This window comes from Heterodontus francisci, chromosome 33 (genome assembly GCF_036365525.1).
Source record: "Heterodontus francisci isolate sHetFra1 chromosome 33, sHetFra1.hap1, whole genome shotgun sequence".
In the NCBI taxonomy this organism is placed as follows: Eukaryota; Metazoa; Chordata; class Chondrichthyes; order Heterodontiformes; family Heterodontidae; genus Heterodontus; species Heterodontus francisci.
In genome coordinates this window covers 13,946,979-13,968,235 of record NC_090403.1, presented here as the reverse complement: position 1 = coordinate 13,968,235, position 21,257 = coordinate 13,946,979, and the positions used below count along the sequence as shown (strand labels likewise).

The following is a 21,257-nucleotide window of genomic DNA, read 5'->3' as shown; positions in this document are numbered from 1 at the left end:
AGGGTGCATGTGGAAAGGATGTTTCTCCTTGTGGGAGAATCTAGAACTAGGGATCACTGTTTAAAAATAAGGGGTTGCCCATTTAAAACAGAGATGAGGAGAAATTTTTTCTCTCAGAAGGTCGTGAATCCTTGGAATTCTCTTCCTCAAAAGGCGGTGGGAGCAGAGTCTTTGAATATTTTTAAGGCAGAGGTTAGATAGATTCTTGATAAGCAAGGGGGTGAAAGGTTATCGGTGGTAGGTGGAATTGTGGAGTAATTAGTTGGGCCATCTTATTGAATGGCGGAGCAGGCTCGAAGGGCTGAGTGGCCTACTCCTGCTCCTAATTTGTATGTTCGTAAATGGCAAGCAACCAGAAGCTCAGGGTCATGCTTTCAGACTGAGCAGAGGTGTTACGCAAAGTGGTCACCCAATCTGCGATTGGTCTCCCCAATGTAGAGGAGACCACATTGTGAGCAGTGAATACAGTATACTAAATTGAAAGAAGTACAAGTAAATCGCTGCTTCACCTGAAAGGTGTGTTTGGGACCTTGGATAGTGAGGAAAGAGGAGGTAAATGGGTAGGTATTACACTTCCTGCGATTGCATGGGAAGGTGCTGTGGGAAGGGGAATAAGGGGTTGGGGGTAATGGAGGAATAGCCCAGGGTGTCGCAGAGGGAAGATTCCCTTCGGAATGCTGACAAGGGACGGAAGGGGAAAATGCATTTGGTAGTGGCATCACGCTGGACATAGCGGAGTTTTACAACAATTCCGGTGGAAGGTGAATTCACAATCTCTCTAGCTACACCTTGCGCTATGTGCCATTTTATCAAGATTAAATCAAAGCTATTATGTATACCTAATTGAGACCTCCTTTCCAAAGTGTATTACCTCTCATTATAAACATCTTAGAACATGCCTTGAGAATGACAGAGCAAGCAGATGGAAAGAAAGCACAACAGACTATTTGAGTTAAAAGTCTGCACTACAAAAAATCTTCATACAAGTTCACTCACGAAAACTGTTCTGCTGACATTTGTAATGAGTTTGGAAGAAATCCATCAATTCAATGGTTTGCAAATTTTAATTCAATGAAAATGAGAGTTAATCCGAGTTGGAAATAATGGAATATATATATAGAACGTGTAAGCAAGGAAGAGCTAAGGTAGAATGATTAAAAGGCTGTTGTTACGATCAGGTGAGGAGGGATCAAAGGGCTTCCCTTTTTTTTCCATCTCCCTGTTTGACCACAACAGGTTTAATTCTTTTTTAAAGTGGATGTTCTGGACAATTCAGTGCTTGATTACTTCCTTGTAATGATCATAACGAGAACCAAGCAGACAGGTTTTCTTGAGTTTAACAAAGAGATTAACTTCATTGTACCCAAACTAAATTAATGCAAATAAGAAACTACGTGCTAACACACACACACACTAACACACACACACAAATAGGTTACCCAGTAATTCAAACATAGCAGTTTAACAGTATTTCCCCTTGCTGAAATAACAGGTAGTTCCCTTAAATTTCCTGGGTCTTGGTTCTTGCTGGGAAATGAGCTAACATTTCGCCTTCACCTCAAACCTTGCAATGTCGGATAGTGTTGCAAATTAGGTGACCATCATAAGCTGCTAGCAAAGTCAATTTTTTTTTAATCAGTTCTTTTTAACATTTCTTCTAAATATAAATTCAGTGGATTAAAGAAAATTATCATTCAACAAATCAAGTTGGCCTGACACTGGGGCAAAATATGCAACATAAAATTTGTAAAGCAAACAATTTGGCAGTAAAAGAAAAACTGTGAAACAAAATCTTCATACTAGTCAGAATTTTGTGCCACATGGAGACCTCCACTAACCTGAACTATGACAGTGGATGAAGAGTTACATTCATCTACTTGTGACCATTCCCACAGTGCGAAAATTATCTTTCAGTCTTTTGCTGGACATTTTACTGCACATTGTTGAGGTTAACACCTTCTTACCTGCTCTGCCAGTACGCCCAATCCTGTGAGTGTGCGTATCAATATCACGAGCCACATCATAGTTAATTACTGTCTTAATGGATGGAATATCCAAACCACGTGCTGTAATAAATGAAACAATGCAATTATTCCAACATCAAAATTTGGGAGTGATCTCTTAAGATGCCTCTTAAACGTCGCTATCGTACCTGCTTCCACCACCTCCCCCGGCAGCAAGTTCCAGACACTCACCACCCTCTGTGTAAAGAACTTGCCTCGCACATCCCCTCTCACCTTAAACCTATGTCCCCTAGTAACTGACTCTTCCACCCTAGGAAAAAGCTTCTGACTATCCACTCTGTCCATGCCGCTCATAACTTTGTAAACCTCTATAATGTCGCCCCTCCACCTCCGTCGTTCCAGTGAAAACAATTCGACTTTATCCAACCTCTCCTCATAGCTAATACCCTCCAGACCAGGCAACATCCTGGTAAACCTCTTCTGCACCCTCTCCAAAGCCTCCACGTCCTTCTGGTAGTGTGGCGACCAGAATTGCATGCAATATTCTAAGTGTGGCCTAACTAAAGTTCTGTACAGCTGCAGCATGACTTGCCAATTTTTATACTCTATGCCCCGACCGATCAAGGCAAGCATGCCGTATGCCTTCTTGACTACCTTATCCACATGCGTTGCCACTTTCAGTGACCTGTGGACCTGTACGCCCAGATCTCTCTGCCTGTCAATACTCCTAAGGGTTCTGCCATTTACTGTGTACTTCCCACCTGCATTAGACCTTCCAAAATGCATTAAATGAATCTCAAAAGATGTTCCAGTGTCCTGGGACAGTTACAAACCATACATTTTTAAAAATAAAAAAGCAACTTATTCCAGTACTGTAAAAATCACTGATCAATAAATTACTTTTAATCAATAAATGACTTTTATTCTCGCTTCCTGAAGGTGCTGACTCATTGCTGGTTGGCAGTTTCGTGAGCATTGATTCCCTATTTGCATTTATTTATTTATTTAGAGATACCGCACTGAAACAGGCCCTTCGGCCCACCGAGTCTGTGCCGACCATCAACCACCCATTTATACTAATCCTACATTAACCCCATATTCCCTACCACATCCCCACCATTCTCCTACCACCTACCTACACTAGGGGCAATTTACAATGGCCAATTTACCTGTCAACCTGCAAGTCTTTGGCGGTGGAAGGAAACCGGGGCACCCGGCGGAAACCCACGCGGTCACAGGGAGAACATGCAAACTCCGCACAGGCAGTACCCAGAACTGAATCCAGGTCACTGGAGCTGTGAGGCTGCAGTGCTAACCACTGCGCCGCCCTAAAGATTGAAGTGTTAAAGATTGGTGACACTGGTGAAATGCAAATGGAGAAATCAACATGCACGAAACTGCCAGCCAGCAATAAAAGCTAAGGCAGTATGATTAAAATGCTGTTTAGGACAAAATATGCAGCATAAAATTTGTAAAGTGAACAATCTGGCAGTAAAAACAAAACTGAAAGAGAATCTTCGCACTAGTCAGAATTCTGTGCCACTAGCCTGAACTGCCAGATTGGATGAAGAATTACATTCATCTGCTTGTGATCACTCCCACACAATGATGGGCTGATACATGGGGAAAATTGTTCATTATGGTTTTAATAATAACAAAAATAAGAGGTACAGCTAATGATTTAGAAGACCAAAAGAAAATTGCAAACGGATAAGATGGGGAATAGACTAAATTTTAACAGATGGAATTCAATGGGAGGCCTTCAAACAGAAAATGGTTCAGGTACAGATTAGACATATTCCCACGAAGGGAAAAGGAGGAACTTCCATAGCTGGAGCTCCCTGAATCACAAAATGAGACAAATAAAAAAAGGCGCTTATGAGAAATGTAAGCTTCATAATACAGATGAGAACCAAGCTGAAAGCATAAAGTACAGAGGAGAACTGAAACAGGGAATAAGAGGGACAAAGAGAGTATGAGAATAGATTATCAACCAACACAAAAAAAACAAAGGAAGGGTGGGACCAAAAAGGAGAGATTCTTATGGAGGCAGAGGGCATGGCTGAGTACACAGCGTTTGTCTGCACTAGAGGATGCTGCAAATGTAGCATGGAGAGGATAAAAATAGATAAAAAGAGGAGGTATTTAAAAGGTTTTGATGGGATAAATCCAGATTACAGTGGTAAGTAAACATGGAAGTTGCAGAGGTCCTGGCCACAATCTTTCAATCCTCCTTGGCTGTGGGGGGCTGATGGACACAGGGGCTCGGTGCTGGGTCCCTTGGTGTTTGTGGTATATATTAATGATTTGGACTTAAATGTGGGAGGCATGATTGGGAAATTTGCTGATGACACAAAAATTGGCCATGTAGTTGATAGTGACGAGTATAGCCATAGACTCCAATGACGTCAATAGTTTGGTTGAGTGGGCAGAAAAGTAACAAATGGAATTCAATCCAGAGAAGTGAGAGGTAATGCATTTGGGGAAGGCAAATAAAGTGAGGGAATACACAATATATGGGAGGATATTGAGAGGGGCAGAAGAAGTGAGAGACCTTGGAGCGCATGTCCACAGGTCCCTAAAGGTGGCAGGACAGGTAGCGTGCTGAAGAAGGTATATGGCTAAGATATAGAACACAGAAGCAGGGCTGTAATGCTGGAACTGTATAAAACTCTGGTTAGACCACAGCTGGAGTATTGTGTACAGTTCCGATCACCACATTACAGGAAGGACATAATCGCTCTGGAGAGAGTACAGAGGAGATTTACAAGAATGTTGCCAGGGCTTGAAAGTTGCAGCAATGGGGCAAGATTGGACATGCTAGGGTTGTTTCCCCTAGAACAGAGGAGGCTGAGGGGTGACTTATTAGGGGTGTACAAAATTATGAGGGGCCTAGATAGAGTAGACAGGAAGGACCTGTTTCCCCTAGCGGAGAGGTCAATTACCAGGGGGCACAAATTTAAGGCGATTGGTAGAAGGATTAGAGGGGACATGAGGGAAAAGTTTTTCACCCAAAGGGTGTCTGGAATTCACTGCCAGGAATGGTAATGGAGGTAGAAATCCTCAATTCTTTTAAAAGGTACCTGGACATGCACCTGAAGAGCTGTAACCTGTAACATCTCCAATATTGCTACTACCTCCTGCTTTATTGCAACATTTTTAGCATCCTCTAGTGCAGACAAATGCTGTGTACTCAGCCATGCCCTCTGCCTCCACAAGAATCTCTCCTTTTTGGTCCCACCCTTCCTTTGACTACCTTTTAGTTGGCCGATAATTTCTCATTCTCTCTTTGTCCCTCTTATTCCCTGTTTCAGTTCTCCTCTGTACTTTCTATTTTCAGCTTGGTTCTCATCTGTATGAAGCTTACATTTCTCATAAGCTGCTTTTTTTTTTAGTTTGTCTCATTTTGTGATTCAGGGACCAGGTGCTGGAAGGTGGGATTAGATAGCGGCTAGTTTATTCAGCCGGCATGGACACGACGGGCTGTATGGCCTCCTCTGTGCCGTAATTTTTCTATGTTTCTAAATGTCACAAACCTGCTTTAAAAGAAACAGGGAGGAAGGATATAACTGAAAACTGCAGCCCAGCCAGCTGAATGTCAATGGTAGGGAAACATTGAGACAATAATCGGCACAAAAGTAGTTGACATTTGGTGAACTACAGGCTAATAAATTAAAGTCAACACGGATATTAAAGGTAAATTATGTTTGACTACCTTCATCAAGTTCTTTGAAGAATGGAGAGGGTGGGTGAGGATAGTACAGTTGATGTTGTGCATATGGATTTTCAAAAGGTATTTGACAAAGTACCATAAAATAGATTTAACAAAATTAAAGGCATGGATATAAAGGGACAGTGGCAGCATGGATACAAAACCAGTAGTGAACAGCTGTTTCTCAGACTGGAGAGCAGTATACCATGTGTTACCCACGGGTTGCTATTAGGACCATTATTCCTTTTGATATATATTAATGACCTGGACTTAGATATACAGGACAATTTCATTGCTTACAGATAATACGAAACTCAGGAATGTAGTAAAAAGGTGAGGAGGCTAGCAACAGACCTCAGGAAGACAGACAGACTGGTGAAGTGGGCAGACATATGGCAGATGAAATTTAAAACTTGAAGTGATATATTTTGGTAGGAAGAATGAGTGGAGGTAAAATAAACCAATTTTAAAAGGTGGTGTAGGAACAGAGAGATCTGGGGCGGGGCGGGGGTGAATGTACAGAAATCTCTGAAGGTGGCAAAACAAACTGAGAAGGCTGTTAAAGCATATGGGATCCTTGGATTCATTAACAGAGGAAAAACAGAGTACAAAAACAAGTGCTAAACCTTTTTTAAATACTGGTTAGGCCTCAGATGGAGTATTGTGTTCAGTTCTGGGCACCACACTTTAGAAAGGATGTCAAGGCCTTACTGAGGGTGCAGAAGAGATTTACTAGAATGTTATCAGAAATGAGGGGCTTCAGTTATGTGGAGTCACTGGAGAAGATGGGGTTGTTCTTAAAAGGACATTTGATACAAGTGTTCAAAATCATGAAGGGATTTGATAAAATAAGGAAAAACTGTTTTCCAGGCACAATGTGTGATATTATTCTATGATTCTATATCTGTAAGTGAGCTGATGCACTTCGTAATTTAAAAAAATAACAGCAGTAATTATATTCTGAATGGAAGTAAGCTCAGGGTTGTGGGACAGAGGGGCATTTGGGGGTACAGGTTCACAGGACATTAATGGCAGCATCTCAAGATTGTAAAAAAAAAAATGTAATGGGATTATATATTTTATTTCAAGTAGTACAGAATATAAAAACCAAGATGTAATAGATTGTTAATCGTACCAGCTATTAGAAGCAGAAATAGGTATTCAGTGAGCAGTCCACACATCGTTAAAGTGTCCTTCTAATCAATTACATTACAATAACCCAACCAAGCAGGTACAGCTAATCCAACCATTTTAAAACAGCAAAATATAGTGGATGCTGAAAATTTGAAATAAAAACTAAGTGCTGGAACACACAGCAGTTCTGATGAAAACTCATTAACCTGAAGCGTTAAGTCTCTCTCCACATACCTGCTGAGCATTTCCAGCATTTTCTGTTTTTATTTCAGCTTTTTATCTTTGGTTGTTTGTCATCTGCTACCCATGTCAAGCTTCAGTGGAATTCAAGATCCTCTGCTGCTGCTACTGCCTCTGCTGCTCTTTCGCAGGCAATCATTGCGAGGAGAAAATTGCAGTGATCAAGAAAATCGGAGTGTGCCTTTTTCATGCAAAGTATCAATGGCACAATACACAGATTCACTTGAACAAAGATGATTTTTTCCCATATCAAGACTTAGCTCCTGGCCCTAAATATCAGATCATGCAATCTGTCCAACGTATAGTGGGAAAATTGCATTCAACCAACAGGCTCGTTATATACAGTCTGGGAGGAGTGCGGGGGTCACTCCCCCTGCTAACACCCTCTCCCTCTCTCTGATCACAGTCTGGGAGGAGTGCGAGGGTCACTCCCCATGCTAACACCCTCTCCCTCTCTCTGATCACAGTCTGGGAGGAGTGCGAGGGTCACTCTTCGTGCTAACACCCTCTCCTTCTCTCTGATCACAGTCTGGGAGGAGTGCGAGGGTCACTCCCCGTGCTAACACCCTCTCCCTCTCTCTGATCACAGTCTGGGAGGAGTGCGGGGGTCACTCCCCGTGCTAACACCCTCTCCCTCTCTCTGATCACAGTCTGGGAGGAGTGCGAGGGTCACTCCCCGTGCTAACACCCTCTCCCTCTCTCTGATCACAGTCTGGGAGGAGTGCGGGGGTCACTCCCCGTGCTAACACCCTCTCCCTCTCTCTGATCACAGTCTGGGAGGAGTGTGGGGGTCACTCCCCGTGCTAACACCCTCTCCCTCTCTCTGATCACAGTCTGGGAGGAGTGCGAGGGTCACTCCCCGTGCTAACACCCTCTCCCTCTCTCTGATCACAGTCTGGGAGGAGTGCGAGGGTCACTCCCCGTGCTAACACCCTCTCCCTCTCTATAATCACTGTATTTACAGTGGAGAAAGAACATGTTGTCGAGGAGAATACTGAGATACAGACTACTAGGCTAGATGGGATTGAGGTTCACAAGGAGGAGGTGTTAGCAATTTTGGAAAGTGTGAAAATAGATAAGTCCCCTGGGCCAGATGGGATTTATCCTAGGATTCTCTGGGAAGCCAGGGAGGAGATTGCAGAGCCTTTGTCCTTGATCTTTATGTCGTCATTGTCGACAGGAATAGTGCCGGAAGACTGGAGGATAGCAAATGTTGTCCCCTTGTTCAAGAAGGGGAGTAGAGACAGCCCTGGTAATTATAGACCTGTGAGCCTTACTTCGGTTGTGGGTAAAATGTTGGAAAAGGTTATAAGAGATAGGATTTATAATCATCTTGAAAAGAATAAGTTCATTAGAGATAGTCAGCACGGTTTTGTGAAGGGTAGGTCGTGCCTCACAAACCTTATTGAGTTTTTTGACAAGGTGACCAAACAGGTGGATGAGGGTAAAGCCGTGGATGTGGTCTATATGGATTTCAGTAAGGCGTTTGATAAAGTTCCCCACGGTAGGCTATTGCAGAAAATACAGAAGTATGGGATTGAAGGTGAATTAGTGCTTTGGATCAGAAATTGGCTAGCTGAAAGAAGACAGAGGGTGGTGGTTGATGGTAAATGTTCATCCTGGAGTATAGTTTCTAGTGGTGTACCGCAAGGATCTGTTTTGGGGCCACTGCTGTTTGTCATTTTTATAAATGACCTGGATGAGGGTGCAGAAGGGTGGGTTAGTAAATTTGCGGATGACACGAAGGTCGGTGGAGTTGTGGATAGTGCCGAAGGATGTTGTAGGTTACAGAGGGACATAGATAGGCTGCAGAGCTGGGCTGAGAGATGGCAAATGGAGTTTATTGCGGAAAAGTGTGAGGTGATTCACTTCGGAAGGAGTAACAGGATTGCAGAATACTGGGCTAATGGGAAGATTCTTGGTAGTGTAGATGAGCAGAGAGATCTTGGTGTCCAGGTACATAAATCCCTGAAAGTTGCCACCCAGGTTAATAGAGCTGTTAAGAAGGCATATGGTGTGTTAGCTTTTATTAGTAGGGGGATCGAGTTTAGGAGCCACGAGGTCATGCTGCAGCTGTACAGAACTCTGGTGCGGCCGCACCTGGAGTATTGCGTGCAGTTCTGGTCACCGTATTATAGGAAGGATGTGGAAGCTTTGGAAAAGGTGCAGAGGAGATTTACTAGGATGTTGCCTGGTATGGAGGGAAGGTCTTACGAGGAAAGGCTGAGGGACTTGAGGTTGTTTTCGTTAGAGAGAAGGAGGAGAAGAGGTGACTTAATAGAGACATATAAGATAAGCAGAGGGTTGGACAGGGTGGATAGTGAGAGCCTTTTTCCTCGGATGGTGATGGCAAACACGAGGGGACATAGCTTTAAGTTGAGGGGTGATAGATATAGGACAGATGTCAGAGGTAGTTTCTTTACACAGAGAGTAGTAGGGGCGTGGAACGCCCTGCCTGCAACAGTAGTAGACTCGCCAACTTTAAGGGCATTTAAGTGGTCATTGGATAGACATATGGATGAAAATGGAATAGTGTAGGTCAGATGGTTTCACAGGTCGGCGCAACATCGAGGGCTGAAGGGCCTGTACTGCGCTGTAACGTTCTATGTTCTATAAACGGTGGAGACTAATAAAAAAAAAAATCAGTCATAACAGGACAGGAGGAGGTCATTCAGCCCACGTGTCCATGCCAGCTCTCTGTAGAGCAACCCAGTCAGTCAGATTCTTCCGCTCTACCTTATCTAAACCTGTCATAATCTTGTGCATCTCTATCAAATTTCTCCTTAATCTCCTTTACTCCAAGGAGAACAACCCCAGCTTCCCTAACCTAACCTTGTAGCTAAAATCTCTCAACCCTGGAACCATTTTGATAAATCTCCTCTGCCTCACATAGACCCTCTCATCTTTCCTAAAGTGTGATGACCAGAACTGGACACAATACTCTAATTGTGGCTGCTCCAGAGTTTTCTAAAGGTTCAGCATGACTTCCCTGCTTTCGCACTCTATGCCTCCATTTATGAAGCCCAAGATCATATATGCTTTGCTAATCAATATGTCCAGCCACCTTCAAAGATCTATGCACATGAACCCACAGGTCCCTCTGTTCCTGCACACTCTTTAGAACTGTGCCATTAAGTATATATTGCCTCTCCCTATTCCTCTGCCAAAATCTCACACTTATCAATATTGAATTTCATCTGCCACCTCTCCGCCCATTCTGCTAGCCTATGTCCTGTTGCAGGCGGTTCATATCTTCCTCACTGTTTGCTGCACCTCAAAGTTTAGTGTCGTTAGTACATTTTGAGATTCTACTTTGTATTCAATGATCCAAGTCATTTAAATATAATTAAAAAAAAGTGATCCCAGAACTGACCCTTGGGAACACCATTGTCTACCATGCTCCAGTGTGAAAAACAACCAGTTACTACAACTCATCGGTCCTTAGGCCAATGTTTTATCTAATTGGACATGACCCTCCTATTCCATAAGCTTCAATTTTCTTAACCAGTCTTTTATGTGGTACCTTATCAAATACTTTCTTAAAATCCATATATACAATATCCACTGCAATCCCTTCATCAACCTTCTCTGTTACTTCATCAAAAAATTCAATTAAATTAGTCAAGCATGATCAATCTGCCTTTTACAAATCCATGCTACTATCTTTAACTTGAATCTCTCTAAGTGTCAATTGATATTTTCCGTTTATAGTTTCTAAAAGGTTACACACCATTGATGTTAAACTTACTAGCATGTAGTTGCTAGGACTGTCCTTACACCCTTTCTTGAATAAGGGTGTCACATTTGCCACTCTCCAATCCTCTGGCGCCTCCTCCATATCCAGGAAAGATTGGAAAATTAGATTATATCTCCATCCCGACTTCCTGGGATGAAAGCCATCCGGACTAGGTGACTTTTCTACCCTAAGCAAAGCCAGTTCTTTTAGTATCTCCCCTCTCAATTTTTATGCTATTCATTGCCTCTACGCTCTCTGCTTCCACTGATATTTTGTCAGCCTCCGTTTCCTTAGTGAACACTGATACAAAGTATATTAGCCTTGCCCTGCGCCTCTAAGCATATATTACCCTCTTCGTTCCCAATAGGCTCCACTCTTCCACTTACTATTTCCATGCTGGTAGAAGATCTTTGGGTTCCCTTTTATGTTGACTGCCATTCTATTTTCATATTCTCTCTTTGCCAGTCTTATTTTTCTCTTCACCTCCCTTCTCAACTTATTGCAAATGGCCTGGTTCTCATCTGATCAGTTCACCTGACGTTCATCATACACCCTCCTTTTTGTTTCATCATCATCTCTATCTCCCTTGTCAACCAAGGAGCCCTGTTCTTGGTTCCCCTACCTTTCACCCTTGTTGGAATGTTCCTAGCCTGTACCCGCAGTATCTCTTCCTTAAAGATGACCCATTGTTCCGATATAGCCCTTCTCATTGCGTTGAAATTAGCTCTCTTCCAATCTAGACATTCTACCTTATTTTGTTCCTTGCTTTTCTGCTTTACTAGTCCAAACCTTATGATACAATGATCGCTCTTACCCAAGTGCTCTCCACAGACACTTGGTCCAGCTCATTTCACAGCAGCAGATCTAGCCACACCTCTTTTCTAGATGGGCTGAGAACATACTGATTAAGGAAGTTCTCCTGAACACATTTTAGAAATTCCTCCCCCCCCCCCACCCCTTTACTCTAAAATTATCCCAATTGATATTTGGGTAATTAAAGTCCCCCAATATCACCACTCTACAGATCTTGCACATCTCTGTGATTTCCTTGCAGATTTACTCCTGTATCTCTTTCGTTATTTGGAGGCCTATTGAATACCCATAGCAGTGTGATCATATCCTTTTTGCTCCTTAACTCTAACCAAATGGATTCTGTCCTTGCCCCTTCAAGGGCATCCTTCCTTTCCAAGACTGTAATGCCGTCCCTAATCAGGACTGTCACCCAACCTCCTTTTTTCCTTCTTTATATTTTCTGAACACTTTATATCCTTGTATATTAAGCGCCCAGTCTTCGCCATTTTTAAGCCATGCTTCCGTTATTGCCATTCCATCATATCCCCATACTGCTATTTGTGCTCGTAGCTCACCAACTTTATTCACCACACTTTGTGCATATACACACTTGCACTGTAATCCCACCTTTGCATTCCCCGTAGTCCTCCTCAGTCCACTCCCATCTAATATGGAATTATTCCCTTCTCTAGTGCTGTCTAACACTTTCACTCTGGCCCAACCCTATACTTTGCTATTTCCTACTCCAGTGCTAGCTGTCTCTTACAACTCATTGTGCACCTTGGTGCTCCTTTCTTGTATTATCTCCTGGTTCCCACACCCCTGCTAAGTTAGTTTAAACCCTTCCCGATAGCACTGGCAAATTGCCCCACAAGGAAATTTGTCTCAACTCTGTTCAGGTGCAACTTGTCCGGTCTGTACAAATCCCACCTTCTCCAGAACTGGTCCCAGTGCCCCAGGAATCTAAAAACCTTCCTCCTACACCATCTTTCCAACCACGCATTCATCTCCACTATCCTCCTATTTTGATACTCACTTGCACGTGATACTGGAAGTAATCCGGAGATTACTACTTTTGAGGTCCTGTTTGCTAATTTCTTACCTAGCTCACTAAACTCTTTCTGCAGGACCACATCCTTCTTCCTACCTATGTCGTTGGTACCAATGTGGACCACGATTGCTGGCTGTTCACCCTCCCCCCTACAGCTGTTCAGTGACATCCTTGACCCTGGCACCAAGGAGGCCACATACCATCCTGGATTCATGCCTGTGGCGCAGTAACGCCGATCTATTCCCCTGACTATCAAATCTCCTATCACTATCGCTCTTTTAGTCTTCCTTGTACCCCCCTCTGTACAGCTGATATAGGGGACAAAAATCTGAAGAGGCAAACTGCACACATGGCCACAACTAATCCTGTATGGGTAGAGGAACACTCACCTGCTACATCTGTAGCCACGAGAACAGGAATTGACTTTTTCTTGAAGTCAGAGATGACTTTGTTTCTTTCACTCTGATCCATGTCACCGTGCAACAGCCCAACCGCATAACCCTCCTGGTTTAGATTGGCAGCAAGTTCGTCGCTGTTAGATTTCTTGGTCACAAAGATCAGAACGCTGCCTCGAGACGTCAGCTCCACCAGCCTCCTCGTGAGCCAATTCCATTTATCGGGACCAGTCATGAAAATCTCCACGATCTGAGTAATATCCTCATTTGCCTAAAACAAAATAAGCTTGGTGAACAGGTAAACTACAAACACAAATAGCCATGTGGGAATACTATGCAGTGGTAATAATGGAAACATGGCTTAAAAATGGTGAGGATTGGGTGGGTTACAAATATTCAAAGATATTCAGTGTTCAGAAAAGATAGGGGAAATAAGCAGAAGGCAGGCGCGGTGCCAGAACTTATTGAGGAAGACACTGTAGTCTTGAAAAGAGAGATGTCCTTGAGGAGGTAAGGACAGAATCCATCTGGTTATAGTTGAGAAGAAAGGTATGATCACGCTACTGGGCGTATTCTATAGGCTTCCAAATAGTGTGATGAAAGGTCACAGACCTGAAACATGAACTCTGCTTCAATCTCCACAGATGCTGCCTGACCTGCTGAGTATTTCCAGCACCGTCTGTTTTTATTTCAGATTTCCAGCATCTGCAGTATTTTGCTTTTACTTTAGAGGAATTTCTGAAATGTGTTCAGGAGAACTTCGTTGACCGTACGAATGTACGAATTAGGAGCAGTCCACTCGGCCCCTCGAGCCTGCTCCACCATTCAATAAGGTCATGGCTGATCTGATTATAACCTTGACTCTACCCCTGATAAACTTTCACCCCCTTGCTCATCAAGAATCTATCCACCGCTGCCTTAAAAATATTTAAAGGCTCTGCTTCCACTTTTGAGGAAGTTCCAAAAACTCACGACCCTCAGAGAAAAAAAATTCTCCTCATTTGTGTCTTAAATGGGTGACCCCTTATTTTTAAACAGTGACTCCTAGTTCTAGATTCTCCTTCTAGGGAAACATCTTTTCCACATCCATCCTGTCAAGACCCCTCAGAATCTTTTCTGTTTCAATCAATTCACCTCTTACTCTTCTAAATTCCAGTGAATACAAGCCTAACCTGTCCAACCTTTCTTCATAAGACAACCTGCCCATTCCAGGTATGAGACTAGTAAACCTTCTCTGAATTGCTTCCAACACATTTAAATCCTTCCTTAAATAAGGAGACCAATACTGTCCACAGTACTGCAGATGTTGTCTCACCAATGCCCTGCATAACCTCCCTACTTTTGCATTCAATTCCCCTCGCAATAAACAATACCATTCTATTAGCTTTCCTAATTACTTGCTGAACCTGCATACGAACCTTTTGCGATTCATGCACTAGGACACCCAGATCCCTCTGCAATCTCTCACCATTTAGATAATATGCTTCTTTTTTATTCTTCCTGCCAAAATGGAAAATTTCACATTTTCCCACATTATACTCCATTTACCAGATCTTTGCCCACTTGCTTAACCTATCTATATCCCTTTGTAGCCTCCTTATGTCCTCTTCACAACTTACTTTCCTACCTATCTTTGTGTCATCAGCAAATTTAGCAACCATACCTTCGGTCCCTTCATCTAAGTCATTTATATAAATTGTAAAAAGTTGAGGCCCCAGCACTGATCCCTGTGGCACACCACTTGTGATATCTTGCCAACCAGAAAATGGCCTATTTATGTCTACTGTTTCCTGTTAGCTAACCAATCTTCTATCCATGCCAATATGTTACCCCCTACACCATGAGCTTTTATTTTCCGCAATAACTTTTGATGTGGCACCTTACAAAATGCCTTCTGGAGATCTAAGTACAGTACATCCACCTGTTCCCCTTTATCCACTTCTTCAAAGAACTCCAATAAATTAGTTAAACATAATTTCCCATTCACAAAATCATGTTGACTCTGCCTAAATACCATGAATTTTTCTAAGTGCCTTGCTATAATGCCTTTAATAATAGCTTCTAACATTTTCCCCAAAACAGTCGTTAGGCTAACTGGCCTGTAGTTTCCTGCTTTCGCTCTCCCTCCCTTTTGGAATAAAGGAGTTACATTTGCTATTTTCCAATCAAATGGAACCTTCCCCAAATCTAGGGAACTTTGGAAAATTAAAACCAACACATCAACTTTCAGTGCTGTATCTCTAATCTAATCTATCTCACTAGCCACTTCTTTTGGAACCCTAGGATGAAGTCCATCAGGACCTCAGGATCAGTATGTTCTTGGTCGAACGAGGAAGGAGGCATTGCTGGATCTGGTGCTGGGAAATAAGGTCACAGAGTCATTTACGACATAAAAGGAGGCCATTTGGCCCATCGAGTCCATGCCGGCTCTCCGTGGACCAATATAGTCAGTTCATTTCCTTTTGAACTTATTGATCGTCTCTCCTTCCACTACCCTTGTGGGCAGCGGGTTCCAGGTCATTACCACTCGCTGCGTAAAAAAGGTCTTCCTCACATTCCCCCGCATCTCTTGCCCAAAACCTTCAATCTGTGTTCCCTATGCCTTGTACCATCACTTAATGGGAACAGTATTTCCTTGTCTAACTTATCTAAGCCTGTCATAATCTTGTACACCCCTATCAAATTTCTCCTCAACGTCTTCCTGCAGGGAGAACAATTCCAGCTTTTCCAACCTAACCTTGTAGCTAAAATCACTCATCCCTGGAACTATTCTGGTAAATCTCTGCACCTTCTCAAGGGCTGTCACAACCTTCCTAAAGTGTTGTGACCAGAACTGGATGCAGTACTCTAGTTGTGGCCTAACTATGGTTTTATAAAAGTTCAGAATAACTTCCCTGCTTTTGTACTCAATGCCTCTATTTATGAAGCCCAAGGTCCCATATGCTTTGCTAACCACTCTCTCAATATGTCCTGCCACCTTCAAAGATCGATTCACATGCACCTCCAGGTCCCTCTGTTCCTGCACATTCTTTAGAACTGCACCATTAAGTCTATATTGACTCACACTACCACTTCTGCTACAATGCATCACACTTCTCTATATTAAATTCCATCTATTTATTTATTTTATTTAGAGATACAGCACTGAAACAGGCCCTTCGGCCCACCGAGTCTGTGCCGACCAACAACCACCCATTTATACTAACCCGATAGTAATCCCATATTCCCTATACAAGGGGCAATTTACAACGGCCAATTTACCTATCACCTGCAAGTCTTTGGATGTGGGAGGAAACCGGAGCACCCGGCAAAAACCCACGCAGACACAGGGAGAACTTGCAAACTCCACACAGGCAGTACCCAGAATCGAACCTGGGTCCCTGGAGCTGTGAGGCTGCGGTGCTAACCACTGCGCCGCCCATTGTTATTGGTCTGCAATTCTCTGCCTGACAATGTGGTGGAAGCAGGTTCAACTGAAGCATTCAAAAGGGGATTAGACAGTTATATGAAAAGAAAGAATGTGCAGGGTTATGGGGAGAAGGCAGGGGAATGGAACTGAGGGAATGGCTCTTTTGGAGAGCCAGTGCGGACACGATGGGCCTCCTTCTGCACTGTAACGATTCTGTGAAGATCCAAGTCATTTATATATCGCAAAAAAGGCACTGATCCTTGGGGAACATCACTATCTCCCATCCTCCAGTCTGAAAAACAACCATTTACCAAGACTCGCTGTTTTATGTCCTTGAGCCAATTTTTAAAATCCAATTGGACGCTGACCCTCCTATTCCACGAGCCTCAATTTTGTTAACCAACCTTCTATGTGGTACCTTATCAAATTATTTCTTAACATTCACAGAGACAACATCCACTGCATTCCCTCATCAACCTTCTCTGTTACTTCATCAAAAAATTCAATTCGATTAGTCAAACATGATCTGCCTTTTACAAATCTATGCTGACTCTGCTTTATTAACTCATACCTCTCCAAGAGCCTAACAATTTTTTCCCTGATTATTGGTTCAAAAGCTTTACCCACCACTGATGTTAAACTAACTGGTCTATAGCTGCGAGGACTGTCTTTACACACCTTTCTTGAATAAAGGTGTCACAGTTGCCACTCTCCAATCCTTTGGCACTTGTCCCATATCTAGGGAAGATTGGAAGATTATGGGAAGCCCTTCTATTATCTCCACCCCACCTTTCTTTAGCAACCTGGGATGTAAACCATCTGCACCAGGTGATTTATCTACTCTGGGCACAGCCAATCTCTCCAGTACCATCTCAATCTCAATTTTTACCCCATCCATTGCCTCTACTCTCTCCGCTTCTACTGATATTTTGTTAGATTCCATTTCCTTAGTAAATACCGATACAAAGTACGCATCAAGCATTCTAGCCTTGCTAAGTGCCTCTAAGCATATATTACCCTCTTTGTCACTAACAGGCCCCACTCCACCTCTTACTACCCCCTTACTATTTATATGCTGGCAGAAGATCTTTTGCCAGTCTTATTTTCCTCTCACTACCAACACCACCCCCCACACCCCTCTCAACTTTTTGTATTTGGCCTGGTTCTAACTTAAAGAATTCACCTGACCTGCATCAGACACCCTTTTTTTTTTGTTTCATCATAATTCCCATCTCCCTCGTCATCCAAGGAGCCTTCTTTGTGGTATCCTTACCTTTTTCCCTTGTTGTACTGCACGTAGCCTGTACCTGCAGGATCTCTTCCTTAAAGATAACCCAATGTTCCGTTAGTTTTTCCTGTTGGTCTTTGGTTCCAATTTATCTTGGCTGGATCCCTGCTCGTTGCACTGAAACTAGCCCTCTTCCAATCTAGCCGTTCTACCTTATATCGTTCCTTGCTTTTCTGCATTACGTGTCTAAAACTTATGATATGATGATCACACTTACCCAAGTGCTCCCCACAGACACTTGGTTCACTAGGCCCACCTCATTTCCCAGCACCAGATTCAACAATGCCTCCTTTCTAGAACATACTGATCAAGGAAGGTCTCCCAAACACAATCCAGCAATTCCTCCCCCTCCTTTCCCTTTACTCTAAAATTATCCCAATTGATAATTGGGTAATTCAAGTCCCCTAATATCACCCCTCTTTAGTTCTTTCACACATCTCTCTGATTTCCCTGCAGATTTGTTCCTCTATCTTTCTCCCTCTCTCACTTTTTGGAGGCCGAAAGATAAAGACTAGTAGCGTGATCATACCCTTTTTGCTCTCAACTCTAACCAAACTGATTCTTGCTCCAAGGACATCCCTTCTTTCCAACACTACAATGTCTTCCTTATTCAGTACTGCCACCCTACCTCCCTTTCTATCATTTCTGAACACTTTATTTCCTTGTATATTAAGGTGGGCCATGTATCTAGGAACATAGGAACAGGAGTATGTCATTCAGCCTGTCCCGCCATTCAATATGATCATGGCTGATCTTCCACCTCAATGCCTTTGTCCCACACTATCCTCTATCCCCTGATGTCATTTGTATTTGGAAATCTGTCAATCACTGCTTTAAAAAAAAATGACTGAGCTTCCACAGCCCTCTGGGGTGGAGAATTCCAAAGATTCACAACCCTCTGAGTAAAGAAATTTCTCTTCATCTCTGTCCTAAGTGGCTTCCCCCTTATTTTGAAATTGTGTCCCCTGGTTTAAGACTCCCAACCAGGGGAAACATCTTAGCTGCATCTACCCTGTCTATCCTTTAAGTATTTTGTAAGTTTCAATGAGATCACCTCTCATTCTTCAAAACTCTAGAAAATACAGGCCCAGTTTCCCCAATCTCTCTTCATAGGATAGTCCTGCCATCACAGGAACAAGTCTGGTGAACCTTCATGGCACTCCCTCTATGGCAATAATATCCTTCCTAAGGTAAGGGGACCAAAAGTGCACACAGTACTCCAGATGCAGTCGAACCAAGCGTCTATACAATTGAAGCAAGACTTCACTACTCCTGTACTCAAATCCTCTTGCGATAAAGGCTAACATACCATTAGCCTTCTTAATTGCTTGCTGCATTGGCATGTTAGCTTTCAGTGACTTGTGACAAGGACACCAAGGTCCCTTTGTACATCTACTTTCTAATCTCTTACCATTTAAGAAATACTCTGCACATCTATTCCTCCTACCAAAGTGGATAACCTCACATTTTTCCACATTATATTCCATCTGCCATGTTCTTGCCCACTCACTAAGTCTGTCCAAATCCCCTTGAAGCTTCTTTGCATCTTCCTCACAAACTGTACAAATTCAAAAAACTCAGGTTGCCCAGCAGGTTAGTCATGTGACTAGCTGGTTTGACCATGTCCGTTTGTGTATTCTGCCATCTTAGCAGTCAAACTGGAATGTGAGCTCCCCCACCTTCAACGTCTGGTGATCAGAAGTCCATTGTGGGTTCAATGTGTCAGGGAATGGTGCTTTGTCCTTTCCAAGCATTGTCTGTTAATATGCAAATGTCTTCCCAGCTAAGAGCTGGCAACTTATTTTTAAAAGCAAGTCCTTTCTTCACTCCAGTAACAGTTTAAGATCAATGTTCATGACAAAATTAATGTCTTTTCTCTCTCCACAGATGCTGCCCGACCTGCTGAGTGTATCCAGCATTTCTTGTTTTTATTTCAGATTTCCAGCATCCGCAATATTTTGCTTTTATTTATTACAAAACTAATGTACCTCATTCTTGGCAGGTGGGGGCCTAGCATGACACCTCCACACCCAGTGGAATGAAATGCGATTTGAGAAAAGGCAAATTTCATTAGAAGGGTTGAGAGAAAAACATAAGATACAGAAAAAGACCCATGCATTTCTCACAAATCCTAAAAATTATTAAAATTGCCCCTTTTTTGGCATCCCAATAAACATGTGGTTCTTTTTTGGGGAAGTTTCCCTTCCGTTTGCCCATTTCCATAAGTGCCGAGGGTTTGTGTTCCTGCTTCAGGAGTGACGGTAGTGGGCGGGTCTATCCTGAACTCTCAGTGCTTTGCTGAGTCATGCAAAGGTTTTTGACTTTAGGGGGATGGGTGGTTTTCGTTTTTCTGACTGCGGGGGAGGATTCTTTGCTAATCCCCCCGTTGTCCGATGACACTCCTGCCGGTAGTTATTTGTGCAGACTCTACTGCACTCTCCTGTGGCACTTTGACTAGGTGAGGCATTACCCTCATGGTTTCTGTGCCCCATAGAGGTCTTTCTTTGTCTCTGAAGGTTCCTGTAAATGCTGTTAGCAACTCTGGTGGGGTGCTTCCAGTGTCTGCATTTACGTAGGAGGATGTGGGGTCTAACCTTTCACATTTTTCAGGGCTGGCTCACCGGACAGTAGGGGTTTTCATCCGGGATTCCTCCCAAACTTCCTTTAACCTGCCCTCTTGGTCACTTTTTCCCCTTCTCTTTCTAAACTTTTGGCAGCCTTGTGTCTGCCTGTCCTTTTTTGTTCTCAGCAGGGGTCCCTTACAGTTAACCAGCCCTCTGCTGGAGGGTCCTCCTAACTTCAGGACTTAGGAGTGCAGGTTTCACTGTAGGTTGGGGTTTCACCCTCAACCTGGCACATGTGGCAACTCCCGCAGTACTCCACTACATCTTTGTGGTGTTTTGGCCAGTCAAGCTGCTGTCTTATGCGGGCTTTGGTCTTTCATATACTGGTATGTACAGCCACTGTAGTCTCGTGGGCCCTTCTTAATATTTCTCTCCACTATCTCTGCGGCACCACTAACTGGTGAACTACTGCCCACTCCTTGCTCTCAGGTCAGTGAGGAGAACTCCATTTCCTCATCAGTACCTCATTCTTTAAATAGTAACAATCAGGGACTCCCTCTGCTTCACTTTCAGACTGTGCTAACCCTCACAATACTGGGTCGGCTCGCTGAGCCTCACCTAGGGAAAATTCATTTAATTCATTCTCTGGGTCTCCGAACTTTTCAAAGAAAATCTCAGACAGACTGACCTGGTCATCTGCCTGCAGTACCAATGCAATCTCCTCTGGGGGAGCTGGTTTAATCATGGTCTGATCCACTACACATTCAGGGAAACAGCAGGGGTCTGTCTTCTGCCACGGCCCTGTCTCTCTGACCTCCTGCGGTCTTTCTTTCACTACTGCGGGGGGAGGGTTGGGGACTACCACATTCACCCTTGCCAGATCATTACCCAGGAGCAGGTCAACCCCGTCCATAGGAAAACTAGCGGCAATCCCTATGGTCACCGGTCCCGAAACTAGGTTGTATTCCAGGT

At 43.4% G+C, this 21,257-nt stretch overlaps 1 protein-coding gene across 4 annotated transcripts in view; it reads right to left on the bottom strand.

Moving 5' to 3' along the window:
* The window catches only part of ddx42 (DEAD (Asp-Glu-Ala-Asp) box helicase 42), a 96,914-nt gene that overhangs the window by 14,713 nt on the left and 60,944 nt on the right, over positions 1–21,257 (bottom strand). For all 4 annotated transcript variants that reach the window (XR_010969050.1, XM_068013098.1, XM_068013099.1 and 1 more), the window contains 2 exons: positions 13,019–13,295; positions 1,965–2,066 (listed from right to left, as the gene is read on the bottom strand). Coding sequence is in view for 3 of the 4 variants with exons in the window: in XM_068013098.1 (XP_067869199.1) it covers positions 1,965–2,066; positions 13,019–13,295 (379 nt within the window). In the remaining variant the exon portion in view is untranslated. The remainder of the gene's footprint in view (positions 1–1,964; positions 2,067–13,018; positions 13,296–21,257) is intronic.